At 38.9% G+C, this 16,497-nt stretch overlaps 2 protein-coding genes across 2 annotated transcripts; both read right to left on the bottom strand.

Moving 5' to 3' along the window:
• Positions 1-1,641: 1,641 nt before the first annotated feature.
• On the bottom strand, positions 1,642-3,716 carry LOC116003877 (protein FAR1-RELATED SEQUENCE 5-like). The gene is made up of 2 exons (XM_031243818.1): positions 3,235-3,716; positions 1,642-3,004 (listed from the first exon to the last, which is right to left on the bottom strand). The coding sequence occupies exons 1-2, from the start codon at positions 3,714-3,716 to the stop codon at positions 1,642-1,644; spliced, it is 1,845 nt and encodes a 614-aa protein (XP_031099678.1).
• Positions 3,717-11,492: 7,776 nt separating this feature from the next.
• On the bottom strand, positions 11,493-12,337 carry LOC116004981 (protein BIC1-like). The gene has a single exon (XM_031245188.1). The coding sequence runs from the start codon at positions 12,101-12,103 to the stop codon at positions 11,735-11,737; it is 369 nt and encodes a 122-aa protein (XP_031101048.1). The 5' UTR covers positions 12,104-12,337; the 3' UTR covers positions 11,493-11,734.
• Positions 12,338-16,497: the final 4,160 nt, after the last annotated feature.

Here is a 16,497-nt window from a genome sequence, read left to right as displayed (position 1 = left end):
ATGTTATTAGTTTTGACATGGTTCGAAAACGGATTGACATAATAGACAACATCTCTGTGACTATGACTAATGTGGCCAAGTACGGAGGCACTCTGGAGGTGTTGGTATGTTATTCTATAGGCCATTGATTTGTTGCCATATTTTCTTTCCTCTGTTTGGCACTTGCCTCAACATCTATGTGCACGTTGTCTATACTTGAGCGCTGGTTTATTGTACGCTTACCCTGTTTGGCACACACTAATACTCCTAAATGCTCAGTCTGTGTGTATTTTTTTGCTATCCTGTTTTGTGGTCAGTAATAAAGTGTTTGTGGGTCATTTTAATTTCAATGCTTTGTGCACTCTGTCAGAGGGATTTTGTATCTGTGTTCCTTGATGATATGGTTGATGAACGGTCTGGGTTTGCTGTACGGAGGATTACCCCTAGGAGAATGCAGATGCATTAGCGTGATGTCGATAAAAAAGTGGATTGTGGAGTCTTTGCAATGCGGCACATGGAGACCTTTTTAGGGCAATCAGTGAAGTCATGGGACTGTGGTCTGCGCAAGGGTGATAGAAAGGGCCTTGAATCATTTTGGGTGAATTATATGCGTCAAATTTTGGCGGCTGAGTTAAACGTTCACCATTCCAACAATATTAGATGTGCGGTAGATTTCCGTGACGCCGTTGGTCGAAGCTAGTTCACATTGGTTTTTTGTAGCTGGGTCGTCTAAATTTTAGTTAATTCGTTCTTTTTTTTTTGGAACCGTCTTGTATTACAATTGTGATATTCTGAACCTATGGTATTTATTGATTTCGGCACAGTTTTCCCATAATAAAGGTTGCTTTGCATGCTTTGTGATTGGTTGTTTGGTTGCACACACGTCTACACATATGTGCTCACGCAACTATCTGGCTCTGTGTGTGCACTGTCTGCATTTTTTTATATGCATGGTGCTGTGAAACTCTAAATGGCACACTCTGGTAACCACGCGTGCACACACCGTTCTGCTTGATCAGCTATGAACACATGTAATGAACCGGTTGGATTCTCCCCAAGACAGCCCATCACATATACTTGGCGAACATGTAATTCACTATCGTTTTCCATGCCTATGTTAGCCCACACCAAACCGTATTTCCACACACATCTGCACGCAACTACCTGGCACTGTGTGTGCACTGTCTGCATTTTTTTTATATGTCCATTGCTGTGATCCTCTTAATGGCACACTCTTTTAACCAGTCGTGCACACACAGGTCTGCACATACATGCTCACGCAACTACATGGCACTGTGTGTGCACAGTCTGCATTTTTTTATGTCTATTGCTGTAAAACTCTTAATGGCACACTGTTTTAAAAACTCGTGCACACACCATTCTGGTTGATCAGCTATGAACACATGTCATGAACAAATTGGGTTTTTCCTGAGAAAGCACCACATATATGTATCTAAATAAAGTAACTAGAGTTGAATTATTCATACACGAATAAAATATTTGAAACTATTTCAATCTATACAGCAGTTGCTCTGTCAAGCACACAGTCCTATTCCGAGGGGCATAGTGTAGTGCGTGTGTGCCTTTATTTTAGTCTTGCTTTTCAGATTGGGGGTTCTTGGTTTTTGGGCGGAGCATGCAGTTGCGACTGTCATGGTGCCCTTATTTTAAGCAAGTCCGACACTTTCGTTTCCCTTTGGCAGCTTGTTCGGATGCAATTTCCTTTGCTGATTTCAAACGCTTCCTAGATCCTTTGTTCTTTGAAATTGCAGGGGGTTGGACTTCGATGGTTGTTGATGAGGTTGACCCACATAAACTACGTATGAGATCGCTCTTTGCTGCTGTAGGTTGCTCTTGGGGCAGGGTTCTCATACAATTTTCTCTGTGCTGATGGAGTACTTGTGCCAACTCTGTTATTCTGTCGTTGTTTCTAGACGCAACCCCAACACACTTGAAGAACTCGTCAAATATAGTAGCCATTCTTGAATTCCCTCCAACCGCTTCTGTGGGATTCTCCAATTCGGTGTCCGCTAAAAGCCATGCATGGGGTGAAGATGTTTTGCGTGACCACCGTGCTAGTATGTACTGTCCTGGTATCCTTTCCAAATGGACATCCTTAAATGCCAAGAACACATGCCTGCATAGTAGCCCAATCCTATGGAACATTTTGCACGTGCACTGTACTGTTCCCATAGCAGAATTATAATCCACTGTATATTTGCTCTTGGTCCTGTCCTCTATAACAAATGTGCGTGTGCACCCATTCCCTATTTCATTTAATACTTGCGATGAGAAGCACCCTTCTAATATCTCCTTCTGGACATCATAAAACACTGCAGTGGTATATGTTGTGGCTGCTTGCTTTTCAAATGCTAAAGGGGTTTTCAACTCTGGGAATTTTCCCTCGCAGTTTGTGTTTAGTTGGGCTTGGGTGTGACGTTGCTTGTCTATTGCTTTCTCAAACCGTACGAAGAACTTCGTCAGACTAAGATATGGGGAAGTGCAGTTGCTGAATACGCTGTTCACTGACTCTGATCTTGAAGTTGTTCGGATCAAGCCACCCATGAACACATTGTTGAAGTATGCTGGTATCCAATGTTCATGTATCTCAAACATGTGTTTAAACCATTGATGCTCCACCAAATCATGTTTCTCCATTACTGTTTGCCAAGCTTCTTCAAACTCCCTAGTTGTTTGTGTCTCATCCCACACCACGTTGTTTAAGTCTTTAAGGAAATCTTCACTCTTCACTAGTGTTTGTCCTGCCTTTTCGCTAACTTTCGTCATGATGTGCCACATGCAAAATCTGTGCTGGGTTGTATAAAAAACTCGTGCTACTGCGACTTTCATTGCGGGGTCCTGGTCGGTAACTGTGCATGCAGGAACATTACCCATTGCATTCTTGAACTGTTCTAATAGCCAACAATAGGAGTCCACATCTTCTCTAGCAATTAGTCCTGCTGCGAATGTCACACTTTTTTTGTGGTGGTCCACTCCAGTGAATGGCACAAAGACCAGCTTGTACCTGTAGTGTGCATATGGTATGTATGGAAGCATTGGTTAGTAGGGTGTTGTAGAGGGAAATTGCAAAATGGCATAATCCCTGCGTAGAGGCACTTTCTATGTAACTGAATGGCACAGCATACAGATTAGCCTATCAGACTGGCAGTCTGCGTGCACACTTACCTCTGCCCGTGTGTACCTACTGTGGAATCGCCATGTGCATAGGACATTGCATTAGTGTGTGGTGTTTACCTGTTTGTATTGTATGTGGCGTCAAAGGACATAATATCACCAAATAGCTTGTAATTCTGTTGTGCCTGAGAGTCCGCCCAAAATATTCGACATAATTGGTCAAGCTCATCAACGTCGTGGGCAAAGTAGTAGTCAGTACATATGTTTTTCTTTGCCATGTATGCGTCAATCACTAGTTGGGCATCTGCGCCTTCTATATATGCCATTATATCTCGTTTGAAATTTCCAAAATCTGTGATTGTAGCTCCACCAGTAGGGATTTTGAAGCCCGCACGCGAACACAACACGTACTTCCATGTGATTTTACCTTGTCGATCCTTTTTCTCGGTTGCACGCCGCACATCAAATCCAGTAATAGTTACATACGCTGTGTAGAATGTGATCCCTGCTTCCAAAGTAGAGAACCGTTGTCCCACGTAAGCCTTTTTGGACTGCTCACAGTCAGGAGTCCAGTATTTTGTTGAGCCTGGAGAAATATTCATCATACACGCGGGTGAACTCCTGGGCGAGCTTGCTTCCCCTGTGGAATGTTGGAAAACTATTAGCTTTAAAGTGCAGGTAATCCAGATTGGCACAGACTGTATACCCTACGTGCACACGGCGCAGGCCTAGTGTCACATAGGCACAATCACTGACCCCAACCGCACGTTAGAATGGCGTATCAGTGTACTGTGGCACATTCTGATTTGCGTATGTGCACACAGTGTAATCTCAGAAACGTAGAAACTGCGATGCACTAACGGCCAAGCGCATGTGCACACAACGAAGTCTGTTCATGACCACGTCGTGCACTTCAGTGCTGCAGTGTGTGTCATTCTAGGCAATACCCTAGTGCACACCAAACTGGATCGCCCAGTAAGGCATGGCGTCTCAACATCAGGGCCGCAGTGCCGTCATTCATATCGGAATGGGAGTTTTAACATCTGTTGGTTGCACAACCCATCACTATGGATTGCGTTGAATTCGTCTCTCGTATTCATAATCGGTTCATAATTCAAATATTGCTTTTACCTTCGTAGTCGTTGCTTGCCATTCTTTCAGAATCAAAATCTTTGTGTGGTTTGATGATGTTTTCTTCTTGGTGCACAGGGCGGCCGTAGTTTTGCGACTTCCGATCGGAATGGGGATTTGGCGCAGGAACACAGGTGTAATCTTATTCAACGTAGAATCCTACTTGCTCTTTTTCCTAATATCTTGGAATGAATTCGAATTTTATATTACATTATATTTCAAACCTTGGCGTAATGACATTAGTAGCCTTTTTATTCGTTTCTATTATTCATATCTTAATAACTGTCTAATTGATCTGGACCATTGGTTGATTTAATCTTGAGGGCTAGGATGAGTTCCTATGTTCCTACCTAATTAGGGGTTCTCACTTCATGGCCCCCATATATATACATATGTATACATATGTATATATATATATGTACATATGTATACATATGTATATATATACATATGTATATATATATATGTATATATACATATATATATGTATATATATACATATGTACATATATCCGAACTCCTCTTCTATTATCAACCCAACTACATCAGAATAAAGGAATTTTAAATATGTTGTAATCAAGTTTTCCCAAATTTCTTCAATCACACCATAGTAAGGCATAACAGCATCAATCAGTTTAGTATTTTTAGCACTTGAATAATATTTTGATATTGTTATTAATGTAACCCCACTATTTTGCACTACACTCTTATTATCTTGTTGCTTAGTGTAAAATGTATATCCATTTATGTCATAACCTTCATAACAACTCACAAGCATAGTAGGGCCATATGTTACCCATTTGATGGTTTCACTGACATTATTTGGCACTTGAGATAGCACTTTCATTATAGTGCAAATCCATCTTCTCCGGAAACTGCTAAGAATGCCTAAGTAGGTTGCTCATCGGAAACTTCTAAGAATGCCTCTAACCCTCCAGTTCAGATTCGTCTTCGCCGCCAAGCCCTTCTGGGACGGCATACATCCCAAGACAGAAGGGTCCAAGTTGTACAAGAGAAGCTCCTCCTCCCCCGCCAGTTCAACTCAGCCTCTACGAGGTGCAAAAGCACCGCGCTAGGCACTACTTGAAGAACCAGCGTTCGCCGGTCCCCCTCCGCCGTTGCAACTACAACCAGTGTTCTGGGCGCCGTGAGCAGATGAAACAGTAGAGATTTGCCCCCATTAATGGATCCCAAGCTGACTTAACTTCTTCAAAAATTTACGATTATGTTGGTGGAAAAGGAGGTGAAGAGTGAATACATCATCACAGCCTCAAGAAAATACACAAATTAATCAAACCATAAATCATATGCCTCAAGAAAATACACAAATTAATCAAACCATAAATCATATATAACTCTGCATATAAACCTTAATTCAAAGAATGTGCTTTGTTTATAATATTATATAAACCTTAATTCAAAGAATGTGCTTTGTTTATAATATTAGTGATTGCGCAGGTGGCAGTCATTGGCTTGCGCAAAAGCACCCCGACTGGAACACGTTTAGGCACTACTTGAAGAACCAGCGTCCACTGGTCCCCCTCCGCCGTTGCAACTACAACCAGTGTTCTGGGCGCCGTGAGCAGTTGAAACAGTAGAGATTTGCCCCCATTAATGGATTCCAAGCTGACTTAACTTCTTCGAAAATTTACGATTATGTTGGTGGAAAAGGAGGTGAAGAGTGAATACATCATCACAGCCTCAAGAAAATACACAAATTAATCAAACCATAAATCATATGCCTCAAGAAAATACACAAATTAATCAAACCATAAATCATATATAACTCTGCATATAAACCTTAATTCAAAGAATGTGCTTTGTTTATAATATTATATAAACCTTAATTCAAAGAATGTGCTTTGTTTATAATATTGGTGATTGCACAGGTGGCAGTCATCGTCTAAAATCTTCAAGAATTTGTCATTGGCAAATTTGAAGTGTTTGGTTTTGAAGAGCAGTGACTCATGTTTCATTTCCACCTTGAAGCTCACCGGCGGAGAACGAAGAAGAAAGAACGAAGAAAAGGGAAGAGGAAGGAAGATGGAATGACCAATTTACCCCCTTATTAAACAAATTAAAATGGATTACAACTTTCCGGCGAAAATTGGCCGACAATTTGACCGGGTGGACCAAATGTGTTAAAAATTGCATAGTTACAGGAATAAATTGTTAGTTTTTAAAGTCGAGCACTGAAATTAACATGACCCCTATAGTCACAGGACCAAAAGTGTAATTAACTCTTGTTATTATTATTATTATTATTATTATTATTATTGGATAATTGTTTTCTTACAACTTACAAATTTCTTCTTGTATCTCACTATATCTAACAAATGCATCTATTTTCTGATATTTTATCCATGTGCTACTATGTTTCAGTTTGGCTACATTTGTCAAAGATTTTATATCGAAAAACCCCTATATTCTCTATATTTTCAAAGCTAACTTTATTAGGTAATGATATATGGAGTACAAATGATAAATTATATAGTTGCTATTTATGTAATGTGTGCTGATCTCGATTTTTGCAATTGGATTTCAGTGCCTTAATGATTTACTAGAGATTTTAGAGGATGAGATTATATATTTGCTCCATATTTTTTGCGAGAGGCTACAAGTACAACAACATAATTTCTTAGATGGAATACTCAATTAAGGGACACTAATTTAAAAATACACATTGACATTGCTTTAATCGCGCAACGTGCGTGTGATAACTAGTTTTCCCTTATAAGTAACAAACACTTGTCAACATTACTTATAAGTGAAAATATAATACTTTTGATGAAAAATGTACTCCATAATACTTTTACATCAAAATGTAAAAGTATTACATTTGTCCTCAAAAGTGTGATGAAAAGGAAAAGGTTGCCGGCAATCTACTTGCTATACGCAAGGATGAGACAGAACATGGTGATGAAGATGAGATTTATTTTAGGGTCACACTTGTGTGAGACCGTCTCACGGATCCTTATTCGTGAGACGAGTCGAGTCGGGTCAAAGCACCATGCAAATGTCATACTTATATGCTCAAATATAACACTAATTAAGAATACAATTTTTGTTATTTATAAGAGAAAAAGTAATACATTTTTCATAATAAGTAATGTTGACAAGTGTCCCTTACTTATAAGGATTTATAATACTTTTGAGGAAAAATTTAATACTTTTAAATCGAAATGTAAAAGTATTGTATTTTTCCAAAAGTATTACGTTTACCCTTATAAGTAACAAAAATTTTATTCCTGATTAGTATTGCATTTGAGCAAATAAATATAACATTTGCGCATATAAGTGTTATATTTGCATCCCGACCCGACCCGACCCGACTCGTCTCATGATGAGACGGTATCACACAAGTTTTTGCCTTTATTTTATTGCATATTGTACTCTGCTATACAAACAAGGGAATGAAGGAATATATATATATATATATATATATATATATATATGTGTGTGTGTGTGTGTGTGTGTGTGTGTGTGTGTGAAAAGCAATCTGCAAAGATCTTAAGATATGTATGTACAAGAATTAAGGAATACAAAAGGTAAAATTATATGAAAAATATATTGATTTTTCAAAAGCTAATGAACATTCCATCTCTTGTGATGAGAGCAGTTGGTAATGTGCAGATCCAAAAACTAATGAACCTTCCATCTCTTGTGATGAGAGCCATTGGTGATGTGCACGCACTTGAAGTCCATTGGTTACAATTTCCCTTATAAGTAATAAATATTTGGTTTCAAAAAAAAATAAATAAATATTTTATTTCCTATTAATATTACATATTTTAGTAAAAGTATTACGTGTTCATATTGTGCCAATTCGATTCAACCTCTCTCATAAATGATAATTTGTAAGACAATCTTACACAAGTACGACCCAAATATAATTATTAAATATATATTATTATTCGGGCATGGTAAGGGTGACATATTACTCGAATTTAATTGCACAAAATTATAAGCTTGTGGGATTTTTTTTTAAAGGATAATTAAATTGGTTTTTTTTTTGGTTTTTATTATTATTTTTTAAAGGATTGTTAAATTGGTTTTTATTAATAATTGGGGAATATTATAAATCTATAATCCTCCTTTCTTTGAATCGAAGTCCGCAGCCAGAGGCAGTCGCATTTTCTCCATTTCTCTTGAGATTGAGACTTTTCCACGGAGCAGAAAGTCGAAGAAAGAGTAACGCGAAGCAGAGATTCCGATGGAACCCTCCACAGCGGCTAGGAGAAGCGGCGGCGGCCTTTTCGAAGGCCTCTACAGAGTCATTATGCGCCGCAACTCCGTCTATGTCACCTTCGTCATCGCCGGCGCTTTCCTCGGCGAACGGGTCAGTCCCTGTACATTAGATTTGGCGTCGTCTGGATCTGAATGAAATCATGCGATTTCGATGTGATTTATTTCTAATTGATAGGGCTGATTGTTGATTCTTTAGTTTCTCTAAATCGTTATTGCAGGCTGTGGATTATGGTGTTAAGAAGATTTGGGAGAACAACAATGTTGGGGTATGTTATTCGCCTGCTTTATAAGTATTATGTTTCGTTAAACCGGTTGCATACTTATCTATAATTGGAGGTTTGATTTCCTTTTCGGAGTGAAAATAGGTTTGAAGATTGATATGTTCATGTTGAACTGCTAATAGAAAAATTGGAACTTTTTTTTCTGCCATGGTTAATGTGTTTTTGTTGTAAATCTTTATGGTTTCATGGTACTGATTGGTATTGCTTTGTATTGTACACAAAATAAAGGAAAAGCAAATAAGAGGTTTATTTGTTAGAAGCAGAGAGTTTTCTGTTTACATGCCATGTTCCTCTGTGTCTTTGGTAATTGGTTTAGGGTGTATAATAATGTACCGTTTTTGTTCTTCCATTGATTGTCTTGCACTTATGCTCATTAGATCAGACTCGTTTCTCATATACCTTGAAAACATGGTTCATTGGTAGTGTGACTCATTAAGTTCATTGCCTCACTCTGGTATTGATAGTTGTGATATATTAGTGTAAATTAAAGTAGGGAACTTTCACAGTAAAACTGATTAGACTGTACATAGATGGTGGAGGCTTCTTGTTTTAGCATTGCATGCACACTTTATGCTCTCATTGGAGTCTCTAGATTTATGCCAATTCTGTCTTGCAAAGTGATGCATACTCAAATTGAGCTTGCTATGTTTGTAACAGAAATGGGTTTTTTCGTTTTAATTGAGCTGTAGTAATGACATCAGTAAGGGCCATACATTCGATAGTCTTATTCTCGTCTTCTGTTGATTAACTGTGTATGAGAGGTAGCATTGGTGGAAGATTCAGCAAGTTTTTAGACCTTTGCGAATACTTGCCTCTACTTGATTACATGAAGCTATTTTACCATTGGTTTGTCTCAAGAAACAATCTCATGGTTTGACTTTGATTTTATGTTGATTCTTCTCTGCAAAACTAAACTTGTGATCATTCATGATTGTCATAGTGGGGAAGAATCATAGCTCTCAATCTTGATTCCATATATCTCTTGGTTCTGCTTTTGTCTTCTATAAATGTTATTCTATCTCTATTAGTAATTCTATATTACCCTATCTCACTTTTACAGTTTTACTCTCAAACTTTGTAATTAGCATATTGTCACATTACATGATTACAATGTTTCGAACTTTGTAATTAGCATATTGTCACATTACATGATTACAATGTTTCGAGCTTTGTATTTAGCATATTGTCACATTACATGATTACAAGATTTCAAGCCACTGTATCTTCCAATTCGTAACCTGTAACCTGGCCATGTGACCAACCCACTCTAGCAGTCTGTGCTACACAGCCACATCCAAAACAATTAAAGTTAATACACTGCTAAAGTCTAAAGTGGGTGGTTGAGACATTAATAACATGCATATGCAACTTTTAAAATTGTTGAAGGGTAGATCTAAGTAGATCTAATTCTTTTAGCTAGGTTTGATAATACTTTTTGTCTTTAATTTCCACAAAGAAATTTGAAATGTGGATTATTCAATTTTACTGTATTTATTGCTTGAAATGCAGGTGGTCAAGTCACTTTCCATTTCCATTTCTTTTTAGTACTACCGACTCTATCACAATGTAGTATTTGTCTATACATATTTTGTCAACCTATTGAAGCACAAAGAGTCAATGCCTCCATTGGGGTTTGACAAACCTGTGACCTCCCATTTGGAAGAGCCACAAAGGTGTCATTGAGCTACAAGCTACTTGGCTTCCATTTTCATTTTGGTTTCCTTAGATTAAAAAAGGCCATTCATGTTTGGGAAATGCACATCAACATTTTTCAACATATTTTTTGAGGCTAAAAGTTTCATTGTGCTTCCTGTTTAATGAGATCTCAATTACCTTGCACAAATTTGTAACTCAAATTTTCTCACCTATCAAATGCAGAAGCGGTATGAAGATATTCCGGTTTTGGGACAGAGACCAACAGAATGAATTCAGCTGCTCATCTGAACCAGAAGGAAGCAAATTTCACATTGAGAGTTTAATAAACATTGTATTCTTGTGCCATGCAAGCCATGAGACTGATTTATTTTTTTGTTTCTCCTTAGAATGTTTTGGATTCACAATCATAGTACACAATAATTACTCAAATTAATTTTTCCAAAACTATCAAAACATACACTGCCTGTTTCTGCAGTTCAGCTGCTCATTTGATCTTTGTTTTTCTCTTGCCTTGTCTGCATCTTTTTAGATTTGCAACTTACCCTTTAGCTAAGAAACATACCAGGTAGTTGTTTGTGTTGGTAGAAGCCCTGAGGGCCAAGTCTGACATACCATAACTCAAATATCAGTCTAGAGGATTAAATCTAGCATTTTGTCATTGCAGTTTAAAGGGTTACTGGTAGGGAATATTCCCTGGTTCTATCTCCTGATATGTTCACGCTCTCATTTCTCTAGTTGGGTTTCTCTAGTCGGGTTGAGGTCAAACGGTTCGGGTTAACTTCTAGGCCTATATAAACGGCCCGGGTTAACTTCTAGGCTTATATAAACGGCCTTAACTGTTCATTTAGGGGGGCTTTTTCCTCTCTTGACTCTCTCTCTAAAGAAGGCTGAAGAAGCCATGCTCTCTCCTCTCTCTAAATGGTCTAAGGTCACTTAATAAAAGAGATGAATTGAGAGCTAATTGAGGGATCTTTTCTCACATTGTTCATACTATTTTCATATATACATAGATGAATTTAGGTTGCAGTCTAAAGTGTTACGTTAAGACCAGTCATTTCGTAATTAGCGATTTTTAAAAATTTTTAATTTCAAATAGTAGGTAGATTTGATAATCATACTATTGTTTCTAACTACCTACCACAAGCTAGAAACACAAATGAACAAGTCATAAGCTATGTGCATACAAGCCATTACACAAGATGACAAGAACAAACACTTGTTCATCTAAATGAAGGGTATAATATATAATAGAGAAAATTAGCATTCCATGTATATCATCTTGATATTTGATAGTCATATTATATTTATTGAGACTTGAAAAAGCTTGAACAAGTTCGTTTAGCTTGCGACATTAGATCTTCTCGAGCTGACAACAATCCCTTGGGAGCCAACAAAGCATCAAAAGAAGAATAATCCATCCATTCCCTAAGCAAACCCTCCTGACCCCATTTTTCCGGCACCAAAACCCTCCCCGCCACTTCCGTCCAGTGCCTCTTCAGCTTCTCCCGCCCGGAATGCTCCTTCTCCGGCACATCTCTGGTGGAAGCCACCGGAGAATCACACTCCATCACCGCCGCCTTGTGTGCTCTGGGTGAGCTGACAACCGCGCTGCACCTGTTATCCTTAACGGACGACGACGGTGATGCATCTCCTCCTCCTTTTGTCGCCGCCATGATTACTGTTAACTCGTCGAGCTGAAAAATGAAATAATATATAATGCCTGTCCTACTTCTTTCTTTGTCCTTTCAGTAGAATTCCAAACTACACAGATTGAGGGAATGAACAGACTGAATTGTTGAGTATATATGCAGTCTCCGGCAGGCAGGCTTTTTAAAGGCAGGCATTGAAGAAGAAGAAGAGAGTTTGTATGGAAAGCAAAGTGATTACGTGGCAGTAGTCGACTGGGGACAGATATGTGTGGCTATTCCCACCACCTGGATAAATACATACATACATATAGTGTATGTGTGGTAGACCCATATATAACGTGTGTTATTTTGCATGCATTTCTTTGCGTGTGATTGTGCATGGAAGGAAGGGTAGACCCGTCAAATTTAACCCCTAAAACAGTTCACCTCACGTTTTGTCATTAGTCAATTCAAAATATCAGACTTTTTTTTTTTTTTTGAAAACAAAGATCAGACTTCTTTCTAACTTAAGTTGAGCATCATTAGTTGATTACCAATAACATCAATGCTCATTCGGTGCACTTAAAACAAGTACGGGAGAGAGAATGGAGATGAACTAAAAGTAAACTGTTACATGAATCTACAACCACGCCAACTATATCACATGTAAACACGCTTAGAGCATGGCAAATAATAATTTTTTTCCTATTCAATATATGTTATTATTCGGGTGTTATATTAGTAGGCTTTAATTGCACAAAATTATAAACTTGTGGGACTTTTTTTTAAGGATAATTAAATTGGTTTTTTTTTTTTTAATAATTGGGGAATATTATGAGCCCTTAGAGCATGGCAAATAATAATTTATTTTGGAATTAATGACAGTTTTGGACCCTCAACTATGTCGTAATTATCAAATTGGTCCTCAATTATTAATTTTGATCAATTAAATTCTCAATTATTGATTTCGTAACGGATTTGGTCCTTCGTAATTACCAAATTAGTCCTCAATCAATTTGACGGAGGACGAAATTGGTTACAAAATCAATAGTTGAGGATTTAATTGACCAAAATTGATAGTCGATTACCAATTTGGTAATTACGACATAATCAAGAGACTAAACGATCATTAATTCTATTTTTTTGTGGAGATTTTTTCTCATCACAAAAAAAATGAGTTATTAGAAGAGAAGAGAGAATAATAATTTTTAAAGAAACATACTGCCATGCACCAACATTGCCCATCACGTTTCACACCAATTTTTTTGTTTTTATTTTTCCCACTTTCTTCTTCATTCTTTTTTATTTGGCCAAAAAAAAACTTGATATTCTTTGTATACAATTGAGAATGCTTTTAGAGTTAGCTAAAAACACGAAAGTCAAGTTGCAAACCATCATGGTGGATTGCCAACTAGAAAGACCTTTTGAGGCTACTTAATTAAAAACTCTTCAATTATATTTTGTTTCTAGTAAACAGGATGAGAACAATTATGTTTGTATTAGAGTTCACAAAATATAACTGTAGGAATACAAGAGTATATATACAAGAGAATCATAAGTAAACTAGGACTGAGAATCATAAGTAAACTAGGACTGAGACTTATAGTATGACTCTATTATGTAGAGTCCTAATACTCCCCCTCAAGCGGATGGTACGGAAGTAACCTGTAGCTTGTCACGTAAGAAGCAGAACCGGGGACCTGCGAGTGACTTGGTGAAAATATCAGCTAGCTGATCCTTAGTAGAAATAAAGTGCACCTGAATGTCTCCTGCAGCCACCCTGTCTCTCACAAAGTGATAATCAATTTCGACATGCTTTGTGCGAGCATGAAAAATAGGATTAGCACACATATAAGTAGCTCCAAGATTGTCACACCAAAGTTTGGGCACTAGAAGAGGTGAAATTCCTATTTCTCGCAGCAAAGAGAGGATCCACAGAACTTCAGCACATACATCTGCAAGAGCCTTGTACTCTGCTTCAGTAGAAGATCGAGCAACAGTCCTTTGTTTCTTGCATACCCAGGACACTAGATTGGTTCCAAGAAACACAGCATGCCCACTAGTAGACTTTCTATCCGTAGGACAACCAGCCCAGTCAGAATCCGAGAATGCATGAAGCTCACCTGAACTTGACTTTCTCAATCGCAGACCCAAAGACATAGTACCTTTAACATACCTTAACACACGTTTCAGTTGTTCCCAATGTGCAGTGGTTGGAGCATGCATGTGCTGACAAAGCAGATTAACTGCAAAGGATAAATCTGGTCTCGTGATAGTTAGGTACTGTAGTGCACCTGCAATGCTCCGGTATTGCGTGGGATCATCATATGGATCTGTACAGGTAGATATTGTCTTTGAAGTCGTAGTAGGTGTAGACACAGGTTTGCAGTCTGTCATACCAGCTCGTTTAAGTATGTCAGTCATATACCTGCGCTGAGAAAGCAACACTCCATCTGCACACTTGACTGTTTCAATCCCAAGGAAAAACCCAGGCACACCAAGATCTCTAATCTTGAAAGTACTAGAGAGCTTGGAGAGCAAAGCCTCCAATGCACCATGCTCATTGCTCATAACAAGAATATCATCCACATAAACAAGCAGGTAAACAGTAGCCGATCCACGAGAATAATAAAATAACGAAACATCAGTTTTAGAGGCATTAAAACCAGCAGATAACAGAAAAGTGTGCAAACGAGTGAACCAAGCCCGGGGAGCCTGCTTCAAACCATACAGGGAGCGTTTCAACAAGCAAACATGATCAGGGTGCTGAGAATCAACATACCCCGGAGGCTGACGCATGTAAACAGTTTCTGTAAGATTACCATTAAGGAATGCATTATGCACATCCAATTGCCTGACTAGCCAACCAGAAGAAAGAGCAAGAGAGAGCAACAACCTGACTGTAGTAGGTTTAACCACCGGGCTGAAAGTGTCAAAGAAATCTTGACCCGGGACCTGATTAAACCCTTTAGCCACGAGCCTGGCCTTGTAGCGCTCAACAGATCCATCAGCCTTCCTTTTCGTGCGAAACACCCACTTGCAGCCAATAATATTCATAGACGCAGTGGGAGGAACCAAGCACCATGTCTGATTCTGCAACAAGGCATTGAACTCCTGATCCATTGCCTCCCTCCATTCAGAGTGTTTGACTGCCTGAGTATAACAAGTAGGATCAACAGAGGAAACTTGCACAGTCAAACCCGCAACCGGAGCCACAGACCGACTCCTAGTGACCATGGAGTGAGACCTCTCCGTGGGACGCACAGTACGACCACGTGGCCGACCACGAGGCCTCTTCTGAGCCACATCAGCAGGAGGCGAGGGAGCTACCACAGATGGATCAGCCACAGGATGAAAAACAGATTCAGCCCAAGGTCGTGCAATAGATTCTGATGGAGCCTGCAAAACAGACTTAGCACCAAAAGGAAACACAGCTTCATCAAACCGCACATGACGGCACACAAAAACTTTATTAGTACGCAGGTCCATGCACCTATAACCCCGAAACGAATCAGGATAGCCCAGAAAGACACATGGAGAAGACCTGTAAGACAGTTTATGACGATTATATGGCCGTAAGTGCGGATAGCACAGACAGCCAAAGACACGAAGAAAGGAATATGATGGCTGAGATCTGTGCACTAAGACATGAGGACTAGAGTTATGGAGAGTATGTGAGGGCATTTTGTTAATAAGGAAAACAGCAGCCTCAAAAGCAAAATGCCAGAACCGAGACGGCACAGAGGCACGAGCCATAAGTGCTAGCCCGGTTTCAACCACATGCCTGTGCTTCCGTTCCACACGACCATTCTGTTCGTGTGTGTACGCACAAGATTGCCTGTGACTAATACCAAGCTGAACAAAAACAGAATGTAACTTTTTATACTCAGCCCCTAAATCAGATTGAACAGCTTTGATTTTACGATTGAAGGCACGTTCAACTAAACATCGAAAACGCTCAAAAACAGAATATATATCTGACTTTAATTTCATAGGAAAATACCAAGTATAACGAGAAAAGTCATCCACAAATAAAACAAAATAACGATAACCCTCAGAAGAGAGTACAGGAGCAGGGCCCCAAATGTCCGTATAAACTAAATCTAGCACATTCGAACTAACAGAGACAACACGTGGCAATGGGAAACGTGCAGATTTACCCATTTGACACGCAGAACACACAGTATGAGAAGTTTTATTCGACTCACTAACAGAACAAGACTCCAAGACTCGATGTAAAACACGCTGATGCGGATGACCCAAACGATCATGCCACGTAGACGCCGAAGCACGAGCAGAAATAAACGCGGAAGGTGAACCAGAAGGAACCGGCAAGGTATAGAGCCCACCGGAACTATTGCCCCGCAAAAGAATTTCCTTGGTCCGAATATCCTTCACAACAAAGAAGGAAGGGTGAAACTCAAAAAACACCTGATTAT

Source organism: Ipomoea triloba, chromosome 14 (assembly GCF_003576645.1).
Source record: "Ipomoea triloba cultivar NCNSP0323 chromosome 14, ASM357664v1".
Classification (NCBI taxonomy): Eukaryota; Viridiplantae; Streptophyta; class Magnoliopsida; order Solanales; family Convolvulaceae; genus Ipomoea; species Ipomoea triloba.
The sequence above is the reverse complement of the archived record's forward strand: the minus strand, read 5'-3'. Positions and strand labels throughout refer to the sequence as shown.